This window comes from Ciconia boyciana, chromosome 21, assembly GCF_034638445.1.
Source record: "Ciconia boyciana chromosome 21, ASM3463844v1, whole genome shotgun sequence".
In the NCBI taxonomy this organism is placed as follows: domain Eukaryota; kingdom Metazoa; phylum Chordata; class Aves; order Ciconiiformes; family Ciconiidae; genus Ciconia; species Ciconia boyciana.
The window spans coordinates 5,013,447-5,032,959 of NC_132954.1; the positions used below are offsets into that span (position 1 = coordinate 5,013,447).

The following is a 19,513-nucleotide window of genomic DNA, read 5'->3' on the forward strand; positions in this document are numbered from 1 at the left end:
TTTACAGAGGAACACATTCAGCCTCTACATATACTGACACGCAGTAATACATTTACGCAAAAGGGTTGAGTGAATGTCTACAGAGGTGGACCCAGACCCTTCCATCCTACTGAACACCTATATTCTTTAGAATTAAAAACATATTTTTAGGTTTATTAGTTATGTTAGCTCATTCTGGATGTAGAAAAAAGTGTGGCCTCCCAACTGCTCTGAAGCCACAGCTACACTCCCAGCTTCTACCAGTAACACTGTGTCAGTAAAGAGATAAAAAAGGGATTGTATTCCTAATACAGCCATCCAGCTAAATGCATTTATTCAGCAAAATAGCATCTCACCTTCCTCCACAAACTAGTATAAACTATCCTCACAATAGCAGTATTTTTCCCGGTTATTTGAGGGACGCTGCTGTCCCAGTGTCAACATAAATGAGCACAGCAATCCTGTACAGGATTGCCAATCATTTGACCAAAGGCATTTCAGACATGACTTAAAATTAAATTAAATGTATATAATTTATATTATTAAATTTAATATTAAAAAGTGAGAGCTTAGCTAATTGTCTAGATTCATCTTACAGTGAATGAAGAAAAGCAGGCCCTTCTGATGGCATAATTAACATTACTCTATGGTAAAACAGATGGAGCATGTCCTAGAATAACTCCAATATAACCATATACCTTTTAGAGCCACGTGTGTTACACCCCACACATAAATACGGCCTTATTCATTATCAGGACCTCATCCTTGCTACTCAGGTATTATCATATGTAAATGTAATTACAGAATTGGCTCTTTGTGTGTGAATTTTCTTGAAAATTACAGACTGAAAAAAAAGTTGTGAATTTGTAAGGAAAAGTTCAGCATTGGTTGTCTATTTAAATAGAAGAATTACTGACCGGTATGGAGTAATAAACGTTAACTTAGAAAGGTCACCTACCCCTGGGATACAAGCTTTATTTGAATTAAGCAACATAATTGCAAGACACATAATCTCATGAATGTCTTCCAAAATCAACAGTCATGCTTGCACAGACAGCAAGGAATATCACTCAATAGCTACAATGAGTGAGGAACTTTTGGTGCAATTGGTGAGAAGAAAAATAACACATCCCATTTACTTCTTTCATTTCAGTCTCCAAGCAATGTTCTATGTTTTATTTTACCTTTAATCTTCTATGTATGCAGTGATTATTAAAAAAAATAATAATAAACTGAATTTAATACAGATTTAGATACGCATTACTGACATCTACTGGATAAAGTAATAACTGACTGTCCCACTCCAACACAATTTTCCCTGTCCTCAAGCAATTGGAGGCCCACAATTTTGGAAGAAATAGCTGTGGATTTTATTCCCACCATTTAAGGTCCAAGTCCCCATAGTAGAGAATACTCTGATAATTAGGAAGTTCCTGCTGTAAGACAGAAATTACCTTGCATCAATTGTAAATTATGCCATTTTATCTGAAGAATTCTATCCAAAACACAGAAAATGCATTAAACATAGAAGTTGTGAACAAAAAGAAAACAAATTACTCCATGCAACACTTTACAACAATTAGGAATAATTACCCAAGTTCAGTTACCCACAACAAACATAACATCCCAAACCAGCTGGTCAAGGTAAGACTTTCCACAAAGCAGAATGAACTAGAGGTTATGATCATTAAGAATAAATAAACGATTAATAATTGTTATTTCATGGTTAATAATTAGCCAGTCATCTCACAATTTGGGCTGGCCTTTCCCTTTCCATAAATAGCATCTGAATGACCAGGGAGACCCCTCAATTTCCTGCTAGCATCACTGCCCTGAACTGCATTGTAACATCCAAAATGGCATTCAATGGAACCTGGCAGGTCTATGCTCAAGAGAACTATGAAGAGTTTCTGAAAGCTCTTGGTAAGTGTCTAGTTACTTTTGAAATAATTTGCTCGGATTGCAACACACACTTTGCATGACATCTTTTATTACTGTATTTCTATGGGTTTTTTTCTTTTGTTTGTATGACAAACTACTCCCTGCCAGGTAAGTCTGTTGTGTCTAATTTGGAAACAAAAAGAAGCTGAAAATCATACAGGTCGATGTAGAAAGGTTACAGATAACCCTCAAATCCCTATCTTAATGTAAGATAAGTCCCTCATGAAAGAAGAGGTATATCAGAAATCAACTTGTTTTGATTAACACGTAACTTTGTAAATACATTTAACTAGAAACAAGTTGTCAATGACGTATACAGATTTCCAATATGCTATTAGTAGTGCAGACACTTTCTACAGCACTAGTGACTAATATATGTTATACCCGTTTAGTAATCTGTAAGGAATAGACTTAGTAGGCACCTACATTAATAAAAATGCACCTATCCTCTTGACGATCTTGGCAAAACATTTACATTGGGGATTTTAAATGTATATGAGATGTTCAGTAGAATAAAACTCAGTTACAGTTGAAAAGCCTAGTCCTAGAGTATGATGCCTGAACCACTGCCTCCTGCTAAAGATGATACTCTCAAATCATGCTGGAGACACCCTGATAAGGTAGGTTGAGGCTACTTGCACTGTTGCAGCTCTGACTAGACAGATAACCCCCACCTCCAATCTCCCGGGGAAGAGGTGAGGGAAACAAAATAATACACACGTGGTTTTCTTCATGAAGAAATGTCATCGCATGGCAAGCCGTTATTGAAAAAAACAATACATATTCTGATACAAGATTAACAAATATAGTATCAAAATCTATACAGACTAGATGGAATGGAACAATATGCCCATCGAGAAGTGAGGAATCCAAAACAGGATTTGCCTTTTAACTCGGACATCACTTTCTGTTATTGGTTTGTATCTTTTGCACCTTCATTGGAGAAAAGAATTTGCTACTTCATATCAACACACTACTTCATAACAGAAGTCCTTTTTTGCCTTTTTTACAGCATTGCCAGATGACCTTATCAAAGCTGCCAAAGATATTAAGCCTGTTGTTGAAATACAACAAAAAGGAGATGACTTTGTTGTGACATCAAAAACACCCAAACAGTCTGTAACTAACTCATTTACGCTTGGAAAAGAGGCTGATATTACTACTATGGATGGCAGAAAGCTAAAGGTAATGTATTTCAGGAATGGGCTCATCTCTTTATTCATCCTTATACCTCAGTTTCTGTGTATGAGTGAAACTTGTTTGTACCATTTCCATTAACATACATTTCTACCATTTCAACAAGCAGAAGTGTTTCTTCTAAAACGCTTATTGAAATGTTGTGGTCTCCAGTTTAAAATAGCAGATGTGATTATGAAGCATCGGTATCATTTATTTCCTATTTATGTAGTCCCCTACTTATTCTAATTGAATTCCAAAATCTAGAATTTTTTATAATTTTTAAATCTGTTTCAACAGTGTACTGTGAACATGGTAAACGGGAAGCTTGTGTGCAAATCAGAAAAATTCTCTCATGAGCAAGAAATTAAAGGAAGTGAAATGGTGGAGGTAAGTATTAGAAAATAATGCCATATTAAGAAAAATGCTGAAGGAAAAAATGTTCTGTGTTGATCAGCTCTTAGTGTAGGCTCAACCCCTTAAACAAACCCTGGCTCCAAAATTACTGCATTGCTTGCAGAATTCCTTACAGGTGCTTAAATTTGCAGATACAGAAGTTCAGTATTTCAAAATAACCACAGTTAGTGGAAAACGCTATTAGTATCCTTTATTATTCCTGTTTCTTATTAAAACCAATTGCCTTAGATGACTCTCCTTTAAACATTGCTCATATATTTAATGCATCCTGCTCAACAAATCTTTTTATTAATTACTACCCTGGGGTCAATTCTAGGCATTGAAGTGTGAATGGCTTTAGCTGCTGAGCATGTTGCAGAAAGACTCCTTATAAATTCCTCTAGAATACTATAGCAGTGTTTCCAGCCTTATTTATCCACAGCATTGGCTCTGAAAATAAAGGCTGAGTCAAACCTGAAAATTTACAATACACTTGTTCCACCTACAACTCTTCAAAATTCTTTAGTTCTAAATTGTTCAGTACTGACAAAGAGCTTTTCTCTACAGAGTTAAGCTCATGAGGCTTCTAAGAAGTGTCTACTTGGGTAAAGACTACTACAGGAATGACAGCAAACAACATTAAAGTTGTGTGTTTTGGACATACGATTTCCTATGATCATTTTGAGCATCTCAAACTACTTTTCCAACATTAAGTAAGCAAAACACGAGGTAAAAGAACCCATTACTATTTGGGACAGTGGATTTCTATTACAGGAAGCAGATCTTTCTGGTAGTATCTATGATACCTCTTAGAGTGATAAAATATAGTTGATGATGACATTTATATTTAGATTTTCCACCTTCAGAACTGGTTCTGTAAAAAAATTTTCTTTGGTATGAATGTTATACACATATTTATAGGTGGGTACTGTAAATGTATTTTCTTGTGGAATAAGATGGATTTATACATGAATTACAGAAACTTCTAGCCACTTCTAGATTTCCTAAAGTCTAAATGAAAAACAAGTTATGCATATTTGTCTTCTACAGACAATGAGTTTTTCTGGAGTAACACTTGTCAGAAGAAGCAAGAGAGTTTAAAGACAGATCACCTGCTTTGTGACATCTTTACATACCTAAAATAAAGCGCAGTTTCCACAAGGTGTGATCTTTGTTATCTGAAAAAATAGTAATGAAAATAATTAGGATTTCTACTCTCCTTTCACACACGCATCACTTCCCATCGCTATACGACTGTGTTTTCCCTGAGTACACTTACAGATCCCTTCTACACTCACAGTGACAGAAGTCTGCCTCCCAGACAGCCAAACCTGGACATTAACTGGAATATTATGATTTATCATCATAATCCTTGGGAGCAGACAAAAGCTGATATAAATGCTTCTTGATTTCTTACATCCTCAGTGAACATATTCAGCTTTAGTTCCTTTGTCTAATAAAGTTTAGTCTTCTACTAAAACCCTTTCTCTGTAATCTAGCCAGCAAAGAACAATTAGATATTTGTTTAGCTGATCTGCACCATGTGTCTGTAACAGGAATAGAAACAGTAATATTTTAAAAGCTATAAAGTATTTAACAGTCATGAACAATTACAAAGTAATAGGAAGGACTGCTCTTAAACTGAAGTACACAAGAGTACAATTAAACAAAAATGAGGCACTACAAGAGCAAAGGGAATTAAACATTCTTCCAATTTGCAATGTGCTCCCAATATCTGCTTGTTACAGTTCAAGTTTGTGAAGCTCAAGTAAACTAGACCGTTTATGTTCAGCTTATGTGCCTCTACTAAAGTATGAAATGCCCAGGATCCATGCCTATAACCATTTCTCTGTTCACTGCTGATTAGATCCTACTATTATATTAGCAGTCCTATTTCATACTTATTTAAGTCACCACAGATCTGTTAGAATTGGTCTTGGGTGTAAGACCTCCATGAAAAAAGTTGCTGGACTGATTATGCCATTTAAAATCCTCATGGGGACGTTTTATTCCAATTAAGAGTGCTGAGACTACATCTTCCAATACTAGGAGAAGAGCAGTTTGTGAGGGGGGAGGTTCCATTTTTAGTTAATAACACTTGCAATGTGATATAAGCAATCTGGGAAGTGTATTCTTACTCTGGGATAAGGCCGTCCTCATGGGGAGTTTTACTGGCGTAACCGTGCAAGTATCATTGTGTTCATTTTGCTTCCCAGGCAGTTCTAATACTTTTGCAGACTGAATTCAATTCTGTCTGAGTTCCACATAAATAAGATCAACAAAACAGAAATCGAGACACTGGTAAAACTCAGGGAGAAGGCTGCTTTAAAGCATCCATACCGCAAAACGCCATCTAAGAGCTTGAAACTCTTCTGTTTGAAAGTTGCTGGGTAACTGCTGCCAACTACACAATGAAACACTACAAAACAGAGCGAACTTTTCCAATAGTAAATTCACAGAACACTGCAAGTCTTCAATGACCAAATGCTGTATCAGTAAGTCGTAGGATACAAAATATGAGACACTTCAGGTTTATTTCTAAACTAACGCAGAGATCATTCACTACTCTGAACACTACACTTCTAAAGCCTGTTACAAAACAACAATTATTTGCTTTGATGCATTATGAGATAAAATGGGAATTATGTTAAAGCAAAAGGCGTATATATTTGTTTGCTTTTAAAAGAAACATGAAGGTCTTATTTTGCTTCAGTAACGACTCAGATATTCCCAGCTCACTTGACATAATCTGCCTTGCAAACTCGCTTCTTCCCTATTCAACCCCTTATCAAAACTCAACACACAACAACTGGTGTACAAAGGCAGTTTAAGTTATAGATACGACATACTAAAAACACACTAATCCTATGTAGAACTTAAAACTGATGCTAAACCATTTTAATTTGAAAGCACTAAAAATTCTTTAAAAGTACTTCACCTTACTTCACAATTGTGGTGATTTCGTTTTTCCAACAACCGTGCCAATCTTTTCAATCCAATGGCAATATTCTTCTGCCACAGGACATCTCAGATTTAGGTAAAATATTCAGTGCAGTTCCTTATGTGAAGCAGTGAAAACCTGAAGGATTTTGATCAGATTGTGAACGTTGCCCCATCACCCAAAGTAATCAATCATTTCCGGATGACAAACTCTTTCAGGTTTGCATGATAGCACTGGATCCACTCTTCCACAAAACCAAGTGAATTTTTCTGCAAAGGACTTCACGACAGTATTTATAATCTTATTTGGATCTTGTTCAAAACTGTTCATTTCCAATTCAAAAAGCTCTGAAAGGTAATACCTGGCAGCAAGTATTTCTATCCACCATCAAACTCCACTCTTTGGTGATTCCATTGTTTTTCAGAATGTCTACAGAAGGAATTTTTTCTGCTTTGTGTCACGCACTCCCACCATAATTTCAGTCTCTAATGTGCTTTCTTGGCTTGATTTTCATGTTCTTTTGATGACTTGTGTAAGCAGATCTGTGTATATATTGCACAAGGTAACAACCTGCTACTAGCATACTTAATACAGAGTAATGTTAACTGTAAATATTAAATGCATAAAACAGTCAGACTCCCATCTCTTTTCTTCAGAGTCCTGAACACAGACCACTGAGCATACAACCACCATCATTTTCTTCTTTTCAGAAGAGCAGCATATATAGTTGACATACACCTCCTGTGCCAGTGATTGAACTTCATCCATCATTCAAAACCTGTAGAAATGTCAGGCAATTCTGAGTGTGAGATTGCCAGGATATGAACAGCAGTGTCCACCCACCAGTTTTCATTCATATTCAGCCATTAAAAATAAAAAAGTGGAAACACACTAGTAACAGACATCAGGACTGCATCAACTCTTTCTCTCCCATCCGCAGTTCGCTGAAAATTCCTCACACCAGCAAAGATGCAGACATGCTGCTTTATTGAATCCTTCATCAAATCACCTGCAACTCTTCAGTCACAGATCTGCCATTTATTTGCCTATATACCTGTTGATGAGTCACACGTTAAAGTGTTAAATAATCTCTCTACCCGCCTACTTTATTGTTCTCAGCACACAAATGGCTTTAGTAAAAAAGGGCTGGTCCTTCGCAAATAGCACTGCTCTACCACTGTCCGATGAAAACTCCTGGGGCACAACAACGCTGTCGGCAACAGGGCGACAGAACAGTGATCCCCCAAGCCATGGGAAGAGGCCTCGCACAGCGAGTCCTACAGCCCGACACCCCAACCCGCCGCTGCGTCAGTTTGTTGTGCTGGCCGACTGCACAGGAGTGAGCCGTGGCACCGAGAGGTGACTGCGTGAGGCAGGAAGCACCCTCTCTCCTCACAGCGGCGGCCCGGCGGCCCGGCCTCCATCTTGCGCCCACAAGGAGCGCAGCTCGCGCGCTTCTCCCTCTTTCGGCGGGAAAAGCGAGCGGCCGCGGGGGCGGAGCACGGCGCATGCGCGGGCGGCGCCGGAGGGCGGGGGGGCGCTCCCGCTCGGGCTGTGAGTGACGGCGGGCGTGCGCGCTCTGCGCGTGCGCGCGTTCTCGGCGGGACGAGAGCGCATGCGCAGTGAGGGCAGGGCCGATTTTGGCGCCGGCAGTCTCCTCTGCCTTTCCCCCCGTGTTTCCCTCCTCGCGCGGAGCTCTCGCCGGAAGGCCCGCGGGAAGTCTCGCGAGAGGCGGCGGCGGGCGGCGGTGGCGCTGCGTGCAGCTCCGGAGGGTCGCCTCAGCCGCTCGGCTCCCCGCAGCGCCTGGGCCCTGCCGCTCGCTCGCTCCCTCCCCCGCGCTGCCCCCCGTCCCCCGCCGCCGCCGCCGCCATGTCCCGCTACCTGCGCCCCCCCAACACCTCGCTCTTCGTGCGGAACGTGGCCGACGACACCCGGTGAGTGGGGGCGGGCGCCAGCGGGGCGCGGGGGCTGCGCAGGCTTTGGCGGGCTCGCTAGGCCGCGCGGGCGGCCGCCGCCGGAGGGGAGCCGGGGCGCTCCCGGAGCGAGGGAAGGGAAGGGCGCGAGGCCGGCCTGCGCCCTGCTTCTGCTTTACCCTTCTCCCTGCCTTGCCTTCCGCGCCCTTCTCCATTTTCCTCTCCTTCCTCGCGATGCTGCTCTCGTTCCCTCCTCTCCACGAGGATGGGTTTCAAAACAACAGCCAGAAAGAACAAAGCTGGGCCGGAAGAAAGTGAAACTCTGGTAGCCGCGTTTGAGTTTGTCCAGCGGGAGATGAAGGCGGGATTCGCATGCCGGCTGGAGGGATAGCCGCCTGTGCCCCTGAGCAATGCTCAGCAGCCGCTGGAGTTTCGAATGCTCTTTTGAAATACAGCGATTGTTACTAGAAGGGAGAACACAGCGCGTTTGCTGCGGGTGTCCCCAGAATTCTTGGCATAGTTGGCTCCGTTAGTACGGTAATTGCTGCTAGTTCGGGTGGAATGTTGTTGCATTAATGTACCGTGTCCTCTTACGACAGTCACTATAGAGTGGAGGGGAAAACAATGCTTTTTCTCCGTAATAATTGTATTGTAGCGAAAGTCCATAAGGGCTAAATATGTGCAGCAGCTTAGTGAAATAACTTTTCATAGCGAATTGAAATAATTAAGAAGTGTGTATTGCACAGGTTCTTATTTAATGCTTGGATATTTTTAGTAAACTGCTAGATTTCTCTATTTCTGTTTTGCAATTTATCGTCTCCTTTTAGTGTTTATCAGCTGTGAAACATTTATAGAGCATGCTAGCATAGAATGCGTATGTGAGTTAGAGCATGCTTACGTTGTTAATTATTGTAGAATTTGTCTGGAAGTCCCTGTAAGGTCTAGTTATATAAAATGCAAGCATGAGTTTTCAAACTTTCTCCCTGGGCAGCTTGCACCAAAGTTGTTCAGCAAATAACAGTCCCATGGGCACAATGGGACGAATTGGAAACCTTATTGTGGTCAAAAGTGTAAATAACTTCAAATTTATTTTTTTTAGTGGATTTTCTTTCCTCTTTCTGGTAGTTTATTTTACTGTAAGAACAGTCAGGGAGGACTGTTACTTCCAATCTTTAAAAAATATTGTGGGTCCTATTGAGGCTTTCACCGTAAGCTTGTGATTAGACATTCTTCTTAGAGGTGGTTTCATTGTGAGATCTTGATGGTGGTTGTCGTAGTTGCCTTCTGCCGTCACTGACTATATGCACTGCAGATTCTGTCCTAACCAATGAGAAAGAGATATGAATAGTAGTAACTCTTTCGTACCACATAAATATGGTATTACATCAGTCTTTGTCATGCAGGTTATTGTCCTCAAGTGACAAAAATACATGTAAAGAAGCTGATGTGATTAAGAAACCTCTCTGCTGAGGAGACAATAGTTGTTCCAAGTATAGTTACGGATCTCTTCAACAGTTTTGTGCTCGGCTTTCTTAAAGCCACCTCTTGGGAAAAGCTATCCTAAGGGCATGAATGGTTGCTCACTCAAGTTTTGTTCTATTTGATGTGGTTGTAAGTATTGATTATTCTATGGAAATGAGTGTGTGACTGGTTTATTGTTGTACTGTTTCTTTGGATCTTACAGTTGATGTTTGCATGTTACAAAAGCATTGTCAAGAGTTACATGAGGTACTTGAATAACAATAATTCTTGGATCCTTCTTTTCACTCTCTGCCCACCTTTGCTAGTACATCCTGCATTGAATTGACTAATACGGGTCACTTCTCCATTTACACTTCTATTGTAGAGTTATGCTGAACGCTGGTTTCAAAATGCCAGGGTATATCTTAAGCATCCTGAGTCTTGAGTGATTCAGAAAAGCCTAGTGTGTTGCTTAACAATGAACTGCTCAAACACTTTTTTCCCCAAAAAATGTTTTGCTACATGCATCCTTTACCAGCTGCTTCCAAAAAGATGGATGGTCGTATTGATTGTTGGGTTGTTGGTTTTTTTATTATTTTTATTATTAATAATATTAATATTATAATGGTGGATGTTTTGTAACACTTAGTGAAAAAACATATAAGATATTTGTGATATTCTAGGTCTGAAGACTTGCGCCGTGAATTTGGTCGTTACGGGCCTATAGTTGATGTATACGTTCCACTTGACTTCTACACTCGTCGTCCCAGAGGATTTGCTTATGTTCAATATCCTTTCTTCAGATGGCTGATTAGTGAGGGGTGTTGAAGTTTGAAATTCAAGTTTGTGTAAGAGGTAACAAATCTAAATGAAAAAGCAGTTTACTTTTGTGTTGTATCTAATAAGTGTCTTACTTATATTGTGGTGTTTCATTATTTTTGAAGATTAACTTCTCTCAATTGTTCTTTGCCTTTTTGCGAAACTTAAATCAAGTCCAGTAATATAAAAGCTTGCTTATGTCACTGAAATTAATACTATATGATTTAAATGAAAATTTGTCACTGACTCAAAATTGTCTAGCACGTTTTTATTATCACTGGTATGTAAGTAAACTTGTGCTTAGCAAACTGTGGCTGGTATTCATTGTTAATTTAACAAATGGAAACTGGAATCACTTGATCAAAATCAGTTTGTATAAAAAATTAGGTGAACTTCTTTCTTTAATATTGTCCCCTAATTTACTGTCCTCTGTTGTTGCCTCAGAATGTAAAGCTGTACAGTAATGGCGACCCCAAAGAGAAAGCATGAAAGAACCTTTAGAGTAGAGTTCAACAATTAAGGCAAGTAGACAAGCCAAAGACCTCTTAAGGATCAGGCTTGAAGAGAAGGGAGAGTTTGGGAAAAGAAAAAATAAAGAAAAGCTGGAAGAAGGACAAGCCATAATGGGAGACAAAGCTTCGCTTTATCTACAAAAGGGGGAAAAGGTTGTTTTTCAAAGTAAGAGATAAAGCCATCTGTCATTTTTGGCCAAGCATCTCATGACAAGTCCTTCTGACAAGCACTTAAAGAGTTAAAGGTCAAGATGAAGTTGAATGGTGGCCAAGATTAAAGGAGTCATACCTGATGTATCCTACAGAATAACAGTTTTTCTTCTATTTGTCATGTAAGCAGTAATTTGATGAATGATTCTGGTTTAGTCCATTGACAAAACCTGTAATATTTCTCTCGTGAGTGCTGTTGTAACTGTGGTCTTGAATGAAAGCGCATTCGTTCTTGGTTTATCAAGATATATACCTACAACGTGATAGTTTAGTTTCTGCATAGATGATGCTGATGATGAACCAAAGTTGCTACAAGGAGAAAGGCAATTTTGTTCTTTCAGGTCACATAGCTGGAAGAAGGTGCGTGAATTACAGTAGTAGTCAATCGCGTGGATTAAAATTAGTAACGTCTGTGTTACTGAACATCTGACCTGACTGATAGTATAGGGGGTTTAGTGTATGCTTTTATCTCAGACTGTTGAAGGTCTGTATACATGTCCATGGCGTTACGTAATTTAAACTTAAAATCAGTTGGTGAAAAAAAGAAAAGCTTTATCCCAATTATAAAATTAATAGACACATGTTAATTTTTACTGTTGGTATACCTAACATAACTTAAGAACTAGGGTTTAATTTTAGTAAAGTCAATGTAGTGGAGAGAACTGAATGACCATTAGCAAATGTATTTTGAAAAGGATATCCGGTTTTTTTCCTTGCATAAGTACAAGTGGGAGAAGAAAAAAGTTAGAGTATCACATAGCAACTGCTTGCTGATGGATAAGTTCATGGTCATGTTAGAGATTTTAATTTTGTTATAGGAATTCTCAGATAGCTGGTGGTTAATTTAAAAAAAAAAATAATTTACGAAAATAACTGATTTTTTTTTATTTTAAATACCAAATCTGTAAACTACTCAAATTCCCAAGTACCTTAACACTCACCACATTTGAAGATGTCCGTGATGCAGAAGATGCTCTCCATAATTTGGATCGAAAGTGGATTTGTGGTCGGCAAATAGAAATCCAGTTTGCACAGGGGGATCGGAAGAGTAAGTGCCTTGCATGTATTTAATCAGACTATGACTTTAGCCTTAACGTTTAGTGCCAGGCAACATTACATGTGTTATTAATTGTTGTGATATGTTCTTGCTTGTATATAAATAGTATGTGGATGTTTTGCTTTTTATCCAGTAACTATTAATGACTCATTTTAATTAAAAACAGCTAACTAAGTATAATAACGGTCACTTACCACAACGTGATTCTTGCTGCTAGCTGAAAATTAAGAGCTTTCTGTGCAGCTCTATCAAGCTTTCTTTGCAGAAACACAGTGTTGAAAATTCTCCCTGTCAAAATGAGTAGCCCAGTTTTAATGTATTGTGATGTTGATATTGTGTTGAAGTGTATTAGTGATTCTGTGTTGACATTTCCCAGTGCAGTCCAATTTCCAGGATTTGAGGTAATGTCTTCATTTTCATTTGGCTTCAGGATAAAAGTAAATTTCAAAGTATCTCAATTCAACACGGAACTGAAATCTTATTTTCTGAACAGATAATTGTAAAGACAACTTACATCTTTTCCACCTGTTATTCATATACATATTCTTAATATATAGATTGATACAGATATTATATAAAAATAAAACATGCTGTTGGTAAACCTAACACCTACTTGTTGATCTAAAACAGGACTATAATACTCATGTACAGCTTGGGAATAAAAGTGCCTTAAAGATCTTTCAGTTAAAGCTATCAAAGAAACACCCTAACTGTCCAGGTTTCCCTCAAATGTGCACATTTAACTTTTATTAAAGTCAATGGAAATTATATGCTCTGAAGGACAAGCTTCTGTCCTGTATATAAACATTGGGACTTCTTCTAAGTTTCTGAACAAAAATTAACTCTACCGTAGTGTTGTGAACAGCAGCAGTTAAAACATAAAAATTGTAGCTGTTTAGTACAGGTAGCGTTCATTACAGCATATGTTTAAAATACTTTGAGCATGGTCTTTGGGTTTGAATGAGAATGAGATTTAATACAAAGGAAAGATAACTATGCTGCTTAGAGAAACTACAACAGAAGACTAGTAAGTTAATTCATTCTTCTTAATTATTGTAATAACTAAGGTACAGAGTGCATGTGCATTGTTGTACTGGCGGGGGGGGTACTTTTAGAATCAAACTTCTCTGTGTGGCATCCATTGCTGCTTCTGCATAAGCTGTCTTTTAATGATTAAAGACAGCTGTGGATCAGGTGTAATGCATGGTGCTGTGTAGTCAAGAAAATGGATGTTTGTTTAATTCCCTGTTAGCTTTCACTTTTTGGGTAAATTCAGGAACATTAGAATGTTTCAGTCATGGGTTCAGCCTGTCATACCAGTTTCCAGGTGGCCTGAAATTACCTTAGCCAGTTCTGTGTTGTGGTTTTATGGAGCATTACTCCTTCCTTACTGTTTTTTGGGGGTGGTTGTTGGTTTGGAGTGGTTTTTTTTTCCCTAGATTTTTAATGCCCACAAGGCTGCATTACATTAATTTTTGTCCAGTGGTTAAAGCAGCAAAAAGCAAATGGCATACAGCACTCTCATCTGTCCTTTTCATAAACATGTCTGCTAGAATCATGAATTAGGCTTTCTGCTAAATACCAAATATACAGATTAGTAGTGTCACTAAAGGGAAAGTAGGGCATCTTTTTTAACTTAAAATGTTAAATATTGCTATTTTTTACAGCACCAAATCAAATGAAAGCCAAGGAAGGGAGAAACCTATACAGTTCTTCTCGTTACGATGACTATGACAGATATAGGCGATCTAGAAGTCGGAGTTACGAAAGGAGACGGTCTAGAAGTCGTTCTTTTGATTACAGCTATAGAAGATCGTATAGTCCCAGAAAGTAAGTGTAGTGTGTGTTTGGCTTCAACTGCACAGCAGTCTGGAGGAGAAACACCACATTGACTATTTAATTGTTAAAATTTTGAATAACCTTTTTCTATACTCACTTTGTAATTACTTGTGGGAGTTATGTATCTTGCATGCTACATCAAATCAGAAATATTGAATGAAATGATTCTGTGCTTCATTGAAGAATAACTAAAAGCAAATGCACAGCTTGAAAAATAATTTATTAAGCATTTGTATACATACATAGGTATTTGTCACCGTTTACTTTTTCTGATGTACCTTTTTAGCAGTAGACCTACTGGAAGACCTCGTCGTAGCAGAAGCCATTCGGACAATGATAGGTAAAATACTTTTTACATCCTTTAAATTGAAAACTAGATCACTGTATTCCTTTAACTATAGGTTTAAAAAAAAGTTTCTCCTGCAAAAAACGGTAAACAATTTTTAATGTACTAGATGTCTAAGAATAGTGTTTTTACATTCAAATCTCCTCTCTCCCCTTTATTCTGATAGGTTCAAACACCGCAATCGATCTTTTTCAAGATCTAAGTCCAATTCAAGATCACGATCCAAGTCACAGCCCAAGAAAGAAATGAAGGCTAAATCACGGTCTAGGTCTGCATCTCACACCAAATCTAGAGGCACCTCTAAAACAGATTCTAAAACACACTATAAGTCCAGCTCAAGATATGAAAAGGAGTCGAGAAAAAAAGAACCAGCTAGATCCAAATCACAGTCAAGATCACATTCTAGATCTAGGTCAAAATCCAGATCAAGGTCATGGACTAGTCCCAAGTCCAGTGGCCACTAACAGTGTATCCATGTTGTTTTTAGGCATGTAAGATTCATTTACACACAGTTCAGTTTACTTAAATTATCAGGAATATGATGTTGCAACAGTGCTAAAAAATATTTTCTTTGTCAGTTTTCCCTGTAGCCAACAATGGTTAAAATTAAAACAGTGTTGAGAAGCCACTGAGAGAGAGAGAGAGAGAGAGAGAGAATGTCCACTTGGTTAAATGTCATGGGCAGCTACTGATTTGGTTGTGGTGTCTCTATGTATATTTTTGTAAAGATTTGCATTTTTAATGCTTAGATATTGGTGATGACTTGATTGATCGTAACTTGCAACATTGTCCGATTAAAAATGTCATACCCGTAGAGAAATTGGTACCAGTTTGTGCTGAACAGTTAAACCAACTGTTTAACTTGTTCTTTAATGCTAAACTTTGTGATAAAACAGAAAACTGGACAGCTGTAGTGCAACACTGACTGCTGTGAAATGCAGACTGGCAGTTTTACGTTTCCATTGTTCAAAGGCAGGTTTCTGTGTTCTCCATGCCCACTGACACAAGTAGGTTGGTAAATGGAGCTCTATGGAGAGATATTTTTGAGATTTCTCTTTAGCCCTGCCATCCGGAGAGATGGTACTAACATTACATGTACTACATGGGGAGAGAGTTGGTCTTGGAAGCTCGTGCAGAGATTTTGCAGTGTCGTGACTTGTCAGGATAGAGGCCTCACTGCTTTTGACCTGGCTGCTAGTACTAAATGTGTGAGGAAAAAAACCACCTTGAGATGGAAAATTAAATTCATATTTCAGCAAATGGCAGAGCAACTAAATATTAGGTTGTGTGTACATTTTATGCAGTTTTTGTATCTATTCTAAATTTTAGTGAGCAGTTAACCATAAAATTGCTTAGTTTTCCTGCTGTTAGATACCAGTAGATTGTTTCTAGTTGTGTGTGTACAGTATATAAGAACTAAACTTTTATGCCAATGACTCCTGTGGTTAGTTGGTGTATTCATAGGTATAAAACTGTAGCCATCTCTCTTCCTGAGTAACAAAGGCTTGCTTTTACACATCAAAAAGTATTTGGTCAAGCAAGTCTGAATCGCTTCTTCCTCAGAATGGATAGTGGTTTGGTTACAAGATTTCATTTTACTTAAGAACAAATGTTTGAAGTTGGATATGAACAAGAGCTGCATCTCTAGCTATTTAGTTTATCACTAATACAGTATATTTAGTAAATTGAATGTGAAAAATAACAAAACCAGTGTGTAATCTTACCAGTATTTCTCTAGAAGGCAAGATACTTTGTTATGAAAATGGCTTTTGGTGTTGTTTTTTTCTATTTACCTTCAAAAGCCAGCATCAAACACCTAGTGTTCCTTGCTGTCTTATGTAGTAGCATATAAAAACATTGATTTCAAAAAGTTCCTTTTTAGAGAAATGTTTTAGGTTTGGGTTTTAGTGTTTCCAGCAGGGCCTTTGAAGAAATGCAGATGGCTTTTAAATATTGGCAGTGGAACGTGCTTAGGGGGTTGATTCTAGGATCTTTGTACATTTGATAGTATTTCTAACTTTTTCTTTACTGTTTGCAGTTAATGTTCATGTTCTGCTATGCAATCATTTATATGCACGTTCCTTTAATTTTGTAGACTTTCCTGGATGTATAGTTTAAAAACAGCAAAAAGTCTATTTAAAACTGTAGCAGTAGCGTGCAGCTCTAGCAGAGGAAAGTTGTGGGATTAAACTTTGTATTTCCTTTCTTATAGAGGCTTCTAAAAAGGTATTTTTATATGTTCTTTTTAACAAATACTGTGTACTACCTTTAAAACATCAATGTTTTGATCAAAATAACTAAAGACCCAGCTTATTTTCTGCTTGCTGTAAATTTAGCAAACATGCTGTAATAAAAAAATGAAGGAAATACTGATCCACTGGAATTATTGTAGCTTTAGAATTTGACTCCAGAGCATGGCTAGGAGTAGAGCTATGCATCCCTTATGGAGTAAAATCCTTACTATGGTATTTCAGTAAAGTCAGGAATTTATAATTTAATGTCTGAGTAAATATCATTTCACATTTTTAAAGGGGTACTAGACAAAATAAGCATGATAAGCATATGTTTTAGTCTAATATATTGAAATTTCTTTTCCATTAACTTTTGTTATTGCTGGATGGACTGCCCTATGGTTATAATTCAGATATTATTAGCCAGGTTATGAACTACTTCAAATCAGCAATTGAAATATTCGTATAGAACCAAATTTCTAGTATCACCTTATCAATTTATGCTTGCCGTATCAAAAATTGTGCCAGCAGTGGTTCTCTAGAAGGTGGTCAGACTTTGCTGATGGTGTTTAAAATCTGAGCTGCTTCCTGGCACTTTGGGTATTTATAACTGGTTCTTCTTATGCCACTGAATGAAAACAACTCTGAAAAGCACTTAATTGCTTTGATAAACCCACTCTTGGACTTTGTAAGTTGAGCTGTGATTATCTTGTAGCTGTCCATAAAAATGGCTTGTAACAGCAGAAAACCCCACCCTTTTTCAGCTTTCTTAAACGAATATAGTCTTCAAGACTAAAATCCTACTGAAAAGTGGTCCACCTGGCTGTGTCATGGGAAAGCGTGGTTATGTTTTTGTCAGCAGCCTGCAAGGGATTGCTGTAACTGATGTTCACATTAGTCCAGCCAGAATTACAGCTGGATTGGTGGGGAGGAGGGAGAAGAACATCTTTGTGTCCAGGCTGAGGTTCTAATTTGAGACTGCAGAGTAACAGTAACTATACCTTAACTATTTTGTCAGCATGTCCGTATATTGTGTGCCTCAACATTTATGTATAGCACAGTTTAAATTTTTTTTTTGTTTTGAAAATCCAATTCATTGCAAGTATAATGTAGTATCTGACAGTTCTGATGGTTCTTTCTTTCTCTCCCAGAGGTAGGACTAAACTTTGACTTGACTTGTGTATATGAACAAGCCAGAAAAGCCGAACACAAACCCACGATGTTTCAAGAGTGCATGAATAAAGATGTTGTCCTAGTTCTTGCTCCCATGGAAAAATTGTGAAGAAGCTGTTCTGTGGGCCTTTCAGTTGGGGACGAGTTAGCAGGATGTGGCCAAAAGGGCAGGGAATGTTTACGCATTCATGCAAGTCAAGCCACAGCCCATCTAGATAACATCTCCCTTCCTTGACGCAGGTATCCTAGTCCTGCTCTAAAAAAAGCAGTAGCCTGTCTTGTGCAAGCTACCTGCAGGTTATGCACAGCTGGAATGCAAGAACATACGCAGGCTACAAAAGATCATGTATAGGCATCTTTCTTTTGGAGTCTCAAGAACGGTGGGAATTATGTTTTTCTGTGGTAAAACTAGATTTTGTCATTCCTGCAAAATTTGTAGAATTGAAGTAGTATGTAAAACTTCTGCTGAAAGTAATGGCTGTGCTCCAAAATATCTGCAGCGTATTGATTTATCTCAGCAGTAATAGAAGGCTCTATTGGAACTTCTTTTTCACCACAAGTCCATGCACCCAACTGATAATTAAAAATCTTAAATTTAGTGGTTAAGTAGCTGGGTGTTTAAATTAGGGACTATAATAGACTGGTCTCTGAAAGCTAAATGTTATCCTTTCTATGTCTTTTAAAGATGTTTAAATGTACAGTATAATGGCTTTATTGAAAGTGGAAATTTTCAATTTAAATGTTATTTTGAGCTCTCTTCTTGGAAGGAGCTGCTTTTTTTTTTTTCTTACTGTTCAGTCTGGGGTAACAGCTTGAAATATGTCCAGAGAAGGGCAATTGGATTGATATACATCGCAGCACTGCTACTTGATTTTTTGGCAGGGATGTTGCAGATTAACATTTTGAAGTACAAAGGGATAAATTTACACATTTTTAGGACATAATCACCCATTAATAATTGCTGGTTTTCTCCATTTATCTTGTAACTTGCTTAAAAAGTCTGTAGTCCATTGCTATAATATTTGTCTAAAGATGCTCTTACTGATGAGACTATTATAGGAAGGGAAGACTATGTACCCTGTAGTGTGTTTGATCAAAAGATGCTAATGTTTTATTCATACACATCCTTTCTTCTTGAGTTTTGTGTTCCATCTGTGCAAATAACCCTGTGAATTGGGAATAAAATGTACAAGTTTTGACTATAACTTGAGAGCACCTTCTGACTTAATTAATACAGCCGTAGCCTGTTGGAGATGGATCACCGAGCACTGAATCCCCAAGAAGTTCCCTCTAGCCCAGTGCGCTGAGCCAGCGCCCCATCCTCAGAGCTAGCGGAGCGTGATCACAACTTGGCTGAGCTTAAGCTGCATCTACTCAGACTAGCTTGTCTCGCTTACAAGCCTAGCTTTCCTGGGCAGAGCCTGGCAGCCCTTTAGCAGGCTTTGTTTCATCTTTGTGAGTAACGTCAGCGTTCCTTTTCAAGCCCTGCGTTCACAGATCACTGGCAAGGCGTGAACGA

At 38.3% G+C, this 19,513-nt stretch overlaps 2 protein-coding genes and 1 long non-coding RNA gene across 12 annotated transcripts in view; 2 read left to right on the forward strand and 1 right to left on the reverse strand.

Annotated features, from left to right (window-relative positions):
- The window catches only part of LOC140662213 (uncharacterized), a 57,049-nt gene extending 49,090 nt beyond the window's left edge, over nt 1-7,959 (reverse strand). For 3 of the 4 annotated variants that reach the window (XR_012046014.1, XR_012046012.1, XR_012046015.1), the window contains exons 1-2: nt 6,431-7,959; nt 4,629-4,670 (exon numbers count right to left, since the gene is read on the reverse strand). This is a non-coding gene — a long non-coding RNA (uncharacterized lncRNA). The remainder of the gene's footprint in view (nt 1-4,628; nt 4,671-6,430) is intronic. The other variant, XR_012046013.1, reaches the window with a different exon arrangement.
- On the forward strand, nt 1,830-4,593 carry LOC140662169 (fatty acid-binding protein, liver). The gene is made up of 4 exons (XM_072885297.1): nt 1,830-1,902; nt 2,933-3,105; nt 3,397-3,486; nt 4,543-4,593. The coding sequence occupies exons 1-4, from the start codon at nt 1,836-1,838 to the stop codon at nt 4,591-4,593; spliced, it is 381 nt and encodes a 126-aa protein (XP_072741398.1). The 5' UTR covers nt 1,830-1,835.
- A 104-nt stretch (nt 7,960-8,063) lies between the features above and the next one.
- On the forward strand, nt 8,064-19,331 carry SRSF10 (serine and arginine rich splicing factor 10). 7 transcript variants are annotated; one of them, XM_072885397.1, is made up of 7 exons: nt 8,069-8,367; nt 10,491-10,595; nt 12,293-12,396; nt 14,073-14,235; nt 14,531-14,584; nt 14,757-14,858; nt 17,973-19,315. In XM_072885397.1, exons 1-7 carry the CDS (start codon nt 8,303-8,305, stop codon nt 17,989-17,991), a joined length of 612 nt encoding a protein of 203 aa, XP_072741498.1. In that variant the 5' UTR covers nt 8,069-8,302; the 3' UTR covers nt 17,992-19,315. The 7 variants fall into 7 exon arrangements, with proteins under 7 accessions (XP_072741494.1, XP_072741498.1, XP_072741500.1 ...); XM_072885396.1 differs by lacking the exons at nt 8,069-8,367; nt 17,973-19,315 and adding exons at nt 8,469-8,883; nt 11,071-11,470 and having other exon boundaries at nt 10,491-10,662; nt 12,275-12,396; nt 14,757-17,966; XM_072885393.1 differs by lacking the exon at nt 17,973-19,315 and having other exon boundaries at nt 8,064-8,367; nt 14,534-14,584; nt 14,757-17,966.
- Nucleotides 19,332-19,513: the final 182 nt, after the last annotated feature.

Excerpts from the sequence above, each read along its gene's own strand:
- LOC140662169 (XM_072885297.1), top strand. The coding sequence starts at position 1,836 with ATGGCATTCAATGGAACCTGGCAGGTCTATGCTCAAGAGAACTATGAA. Across the intron at positions 1,903-2,932 it reads AGAGTTTCTGAAAGCTCTTG|CATTGCCAGATGACCTTATC; the intron begins GTAAGTGTCTAG and ends CCTTTTTTACAG. Across the intron at positions 3,487-4,542 it reads AAGGAAGTGAAATGGTGGAG|ACAATGAGTTTTTCTGGAGT; the intron begins GTAAGTATTAGA and ends TGTCTTCTACAG.
- SRSF10 (XM_072885400.1), top strand. The coding sequence starts at position 8,303 with ATGTCCCGCTACCTGCGCCCCCCCAACACCTCGCTCTTCGTGCGGAAC. Across the intron at positions 8,368-10,490 it reads AACGTGGCCGACGACACCCG|GTCTGAAGACTTGCGCCGTG; the intron begins GTGAGTGGGGGC and ends GTGATATTCTAG. Across the intron at positions 14,236-14,530 it reads AGATCGTATAGTCCCAGAAA|CAGTAGACCTACTGGAAGAC; the intron begins GTAAGTGTAGTG and ends GTACCTTTTTAG.